The sequence below is a fragment of the Etheostoma cragini genome, chromosome 6 (genome assembly GCF_013103735.1).
Source record: "Etheostoma cragini isolate CJK2018 chromosome 6, CSU_Ecrag_1.0, whole genome shotgun sequence".
Taxonomy (NCBI): domain Eukaryota; kingdom Metazoa; phylum Chordata; class Actinopteri; order Perciformes; family Percidae; genus Etheostoma; species Etheostoma cragini.
Window position 1 is genome coordinate 2,017,949 of NC_048412.1, and position 6,000 is coordinate 2,023,948.

At 41.0% G+C, this 6,000-nt stretch overlaps 1 protein-coding gene across 1 annotated transcript in view; it reads left to right on the top strand.

The window, feature by feature from the left end:
• The window catches only part of LOC117946688 (clathrin coat assembly protein AP180-like), a 34,597-nt gene that overhangs the window by 18,101 nt on the left and 10,496 nt on the right, over positions 1-6,000 (top strand). Inside the window, exon 2 of the mRNA XM_034874977.1 lies at positions 3,943-4,085. Coding sequence (XP_034730868.1) covers positions 3,943-4,085 — 143 coding nt within the window. The remainder of the gene's footprint in view (positions 1-3,942; positions 4,086-6,000) is intronic.

Below are 6,000 nucleotides of genomic sequence, written 5' to 3' on the forward strand. Positions count from 1 at the left end.
TAGGGATCGGTCAGTATTTGACGTTCCATGTCAAAGATGCTAAGTCAATTCCAAGGTACATACACAGAAACATACTCAGAAAAGGATTTATTGCTAAGTAAGTCCCATCTACAAGGAATATGCCTTGGTGGTTGGTGCCAGTCGTGGAAGAAGTACTAAGCTTCTTTATTTAAAGGTACTAATACCACACTGTAAGAATACTCCGTTTCAAGTAAAAGTCCTGCATTGAAAATGTTACTTAAGTAAAAGTATGCAAGTAAACAGAAATTGTACTTCAAATTTTAAAAGTAAAGCTCAAATCTTGGAACTGTAGACAATTCAAACAGCTCTGTTAATTTAAAGAAGTGTTTATTGGCTAATCATTCCAGCAGTACTTCTTTGTACTGTATATGTTTGGGTAGTTTCATTTATAATTAAACATCGTATTGTATGAACTGTGTTTTGTGCAAAAATCTTAATATGTAAAGGGACTAGTAACTAAAGCTGTCAGTTGAATGTAGTAGACTAACTAAAGTAACTAGTAACTAAAGCTGTCTGATGAATGTAGTGGAGTCACTAAAGTAACTAGTAACTAGTAACTAAAGCTATCTTTGATTGCTGACTCTGGGTAGTCTCCCCGGCCAAGAAATAGTGTGAAAACAACATAACTTCCCATGTTTTTTTCCCACTTAAGACCGAGTTTTAGCATGTTTTGTATCTTTTCGTAACATAACGTCTTTATTAAACTTGTCACAATCAGTTAGTTCCATGTCTTATTTTAAAGTTCCCAAGCCCCCTATTGCTCATGCTACCTAGTGACAGATTGCTCCATGTGTGCGATGTACTGCCATTTAGTCTATATTAAGAAAATATTAAGCCAACGTGGAAAAATCAATAAACACATCTCAGCTACCTGAGTGTCTGCTGGCAGTGAATGTGCAGGATGGATATGCCACTATTAATGAATCACATGACAAAATGGAGTTTGCTCTGCGTCTGCCTGAATCAAGGCTTTTAAAATGACGTGGGTCATATTTTCTGTCCCTCTCTGTCCATCACTCTGCCCAATCATCTAATTCCTCATACTGTCTCTGAAGATAAGCCTTGAGGTTTGCCATGGAGCACAGCTCACACAGCTGCCAGTGAATGGATATTCCTCACATAGGCTTTACTGCTCTAGCTGACAGATACTAATACACAGAAGGAAAGAAACTACAGATTCGATTTATTAGGTATTACTGTGGCAAAGTATGCTGAACTTTGGTAGATTGTCCTCTTGGTCAACTTCCCACTTGAAATTGGTAAGCTTTTAGCTTACGTTTTGGTCTCCACCAACTCCCGGGGGAAATAGCTGGCTCTTTAGTTGAAAAATGTTCCATTATGTTTACCAGCTAGTTGCTAACTTTGTCTGTCTGTTTAGTGGGTTTATATATGGGTTCGGTGCTGAAGAATGAATTCAACGCGGAAGTGTAGTTCCTTAAATGGTCACTTGAAGCTGACGGAAAAAGCGAGTGGATTCCCATTGACCCCACGTTAAAATGGCCAACTTTACAGCAGACACAACATGCTTAGAGCCCAATAAAAACAAATAACAGCTTTCGGGATGCCTGGATAGCTCAGTTGGTAGTAGGCACCCAGGTTTGACCCCGACCCGCGCCCCTTTGCTGCATGTCATTCCCCCCTCTCTCTCCCCTTTCATTTCGTCAGCTGTCTTATCAAAATAAAAGCCAAAAATGCACAAAAAAATATCTTTAAGAAAATGTACAGTTTTTTTTTTTTTTTTTTTTTTATGACAACTGTACATTTTTATTATGGCTTAAAGTTATGCATAATAAAAAAGTCTGAAAGGAGGCAAGTATAGAGTGCTTCATCTGCCTCAGCTCCATCCACGCTCCATGCCCATTTATGGAATAGCCGCAAGGCACTGCCAAGATGGCGATGGCCCGACAGAGATTATGTCCAAATTTGATACGGTCTACGGGTTTATCCAAGGGGGTAAGCCAGCTTCTGCAACGCATAGCTCCAATGTGGCCGTTTTGTTGCTAAAAAGCCATCACTGCCGTTAGCATCCCATTGACTCCCATACATTTTAGCGCCACTTTGGCATCAAATAACTTTACATCTGAAGCGTTTAAAGACTCCCTTTGTCTGTTGTTTAGTTCTAAAGAAACTCAACAATGTATAAAAGGCTCCATTACCTTGTAGCTCATGTTATGGCTCCGTAGCATACGTTTTTATAAAAATAGGCTAACGATTGTGTCATAAGCACGCAATTTGCCATTGCATAGTCCAGGAATCCCCGTATTGTCAGGAGAAGCTCGCAGGTAGTTTTGACTTACATTAAGTTTAATTACGAATGTTAACTAGCATTTTAGTTAGCAATAATTAGCCTGTGTCTGTGTTATCTCCTAACATATGTCTACGCTCTCCGTTTATGCTGATTGGGAATGACTGAGATTTCTCTTGCACAGCTACCAGAAGACTTACAACTTTCAGACAAGTTGCTCATGTCACATCTACGTCTTCAAGCTCAGTTGGAGGCTGCGCAGTAACGCTCAGCATCACCGGGAAAGAGCTTGTAATAGACGTCCCTCGTCTCTGTGGAAATCTACGACGTCACATTGTCAATGTCTTTTACTGTCTATGGGTTTATAAGAGGATTTCCTCTGAAAACAGCTGCCTGCTGTGGTTGGAATGACACTGATGAAAGAGAAATAGAAACAGTAAAGTTGCAGCTGTAAAACCAAAACAACGAGCTAACAGATGCTAAGCTACAAAGAGTGAAAAGTCTCCGTAGGGTCATGACTACAGACTGTTTAAAATGACCTGTTTACATTACACGCAGAAATATTGATTAGTGCAGCTTTAAATAAAATGTTGTGACTTAAAATGCTTAACTCAGTGCAGATTGCTTAATGAGCAATATAACCTGTATTTCCCAAAGAAAGTGATCATTTTAAATTCATCATCATAGAGTGACATGGATTTATAGTCAATAATCAACAGATTCTGCTGTATTACATCAAGTCTCAGAACCACTAGATCGACAATGTCTCTCAGAACCTTTGTGTTCCTATACTGTAGCACTGTCTGCCTGCCTGTCTGTCTGTCTGTATGCCTGCCTGCCTGCCTGTCTGTCTGTCTGCCTGTCTGTCTGATCCGTCGAAAGTCCGATTTGCATTGCAATCCCTTCTTGCCTTCTGGTTCCTCTCTGTCTTGCTGCTGTGGAATATTCCACTCTCCCTCTGTCTCGACTGGCATTAATGTCTCGCTGCAGAAAGACTCAAAGCTAGCTAGTGTGACTCACACCAGGCAATAGAGGCATAATGGTAAGCACTTATCTATTTACATTTCAGTAAGATGGAAAATAGCAGCGTCCTGAGTCAATTCTGTTGATAAAAACTAGCTCCTTCAGCTTGCAGAAAGACTACTAAATAGGTATCTGATGTCATAATAGGAGGAATTAACCCATTTTGACAGACATTGCACCCTGCAAACCTGTCTGATTGAAATAATGATCTAGACTTAGACTGGCATACAGTATAACCTCTGGTTTTATTGAAATGGCCCTGTACTTTTGACTCGCCCGAGTCATATTCAAAATGGGGTTTGTTGCTAAAGATTTTGTTACACAAGTGACAAATCAAAGACCTTTCTACTATAGTGAAAGTGCTTAAGTAGCATTTAACACAGGGTATGATATTGTCTTTGCAGAGGTTTTGCCTATTTGAGGAATAACTGATCTGGGAAATACAGATGGCTAATTAAAATTAGGATGCCAAAGGGTGCGGCTGTGAAATGCAGCAGAGCCCAGACCCAGTTGCACTGCATCAACTCTAGCACCCTCCTGTTTGTCATTTCTCACCCATCTTATATCATTACAAAGGCCTTTAGCACCGGGTCTCTCCCCAGCTAGTATGCACCATCTGACCTCCTGTTCCTCCTCTGCTTTATGCTTCTCAGACCTAATCCAGGCAACGCAGGAGACCAATGTGAACGTCCCCCAGATGGCCGACACGCTGATCGAGAGGGCCGGCAACGCCAGCTGGGTGGTGGTTTTCAAAGCCCTGATCGCCACGCACCACCTCATGGTGCATGGCAACGAGGTGAGCTTTTGACGTACTGTTTAGACACCTGAGTACATACTTGGTGGCTGGTTTGGATGTCTGGTAAAATGCAGTCAGGTGAAGTGAGAAAGGGACTCTACTTCAGCTGATTCATTGACCACTTAAATGGCTTTAAATGACCAATTCATTCATCTTCATTTCCACCAAATCCAGACAATTCATATTTTGATCTCACCAGACTTTTTTCAAACCCACAGAATTATATTTTAGATCTGGGGGCGTTCCCAAATTTTCAAAAGACACCAATGTATCAGGCTGAATTTTGGGTAAATGTGGATAAAAGGATGCACTAGGCAGCTAGAATATATTTCAATTTGATGGGATGCCTGCAGTCATAAAAAAGTCAATAGCTTCAATGAAGAGCTAGAACAAGTTGGTATTGAATAAGTGATCCTGTCAGATGGTTTGGAACAACTTTAAAGCTGCACTGTTTTAACATACACCGTCTGGTGCTACTTGGACACGTCATCAGGGATGTACCCGAGGTCAGCGGCGTTTTGGGTCTTTAATCAAGAGACACTCTCGCTGGGTCGACCCTACCGGGGGTGATCAGTCCCCGGCCTGTGTCCAAGTGGCGTGCTACTCCACGGATCCCCCCTTCCACATCCACAGCTATCATGAGGCTTTTTCAGCAGGCTCTGAGATCTTCTCCATGGCACTAAAATCAGTATTTTTTATACAGCATGACTGATAAGTTAAAAGTCTGTGAAATAGGAAAGGTGGGAATTGTGGTAAATGACCCACAGAGAATTACATTCATACATTATGAACCAAGACTTTACTGTTTTAGTTCTCTCTCAGGTCTCTTATCAGTGTCATTTCCAGATAGAGCAGGCAGCTGTTTCTAGCTAAAGGTTTTAATAACACCCACTGTACATTTCCTGCTTGGCACCAAGCGGCAGATTAAAGTTAGCGACCATAGCCATGAAGCATGAAGCAGCTAAAGATGCAGAAAACTCCCTTAGGAGTGGGAAGAGACCAAAACAGAGCTAAAAGGGGAAAAAATATAAGACTTTCATTCATCAGGTTGACAGAAACTCAACTCCAAATGAATTAAAATGTTGCATCATGTCTGCTGGATGTGTAAAAAGGCAACTTCTGCAAACACCCAACAACTATATTATCGCATAGTTGTTATGTGTATAGTAATATTATATTAAATGAACATGTGTAAGGGTTGTGTTTACAGCTTGTCATGCTGCCCTCCAGTGGCCAAATATAAATTCATGCAGGTTTAAAGCTACGATTATTGAGTAACTAGCATTACTTCATCACAAGGTCTTCTCATACAATACCCTTTACATTTATTGACTTATGTTGTACATTTTGGCCTTAACAGCAGTAATGGAGGTACCAAAGGGACTGGTCGTCTGCTGCCTGGCCCCCTGACTCAGTTAATGTCCCTTACAGAAAAGAAAAGGCTCTAAATAGGCAACGACGGAGAACTCAGAGAGATAAACAGATGCTCCTTTACAGCCCGTCAGAGGACCCAAGCTGCCACCGAAATGCAGATGACACAAAAGAGAGAGAAAAAGTAATTGATATACACAGCAGTACCTAAATCTAAAATATTCCATAAGAAAGAGCAAGAGAAAACAAACTGTAGTTGATAGAGACTCAGAAGACAACACGAAATAATGTGTGCTCAAGCCATATGCTCATTTATTCATTTACTTCCCTTTTCAAAATCATGGAGTGGGGGTTGCCTTCCCAGCATGCATTTAGACATGTGAAGATAACAGCTTTAACCTCTCTAGAAGACACAGCTGGTCTCAGTGGGAAAGGGTAAATGGTGGTGCCACAATGGGATGTGCCCCTTTACATACAGTGGGTACGGAAAGTATTCAGACCCCTTTAAATTTTTCACTCTTTGTTTCATTGCAGCCATTTTCCA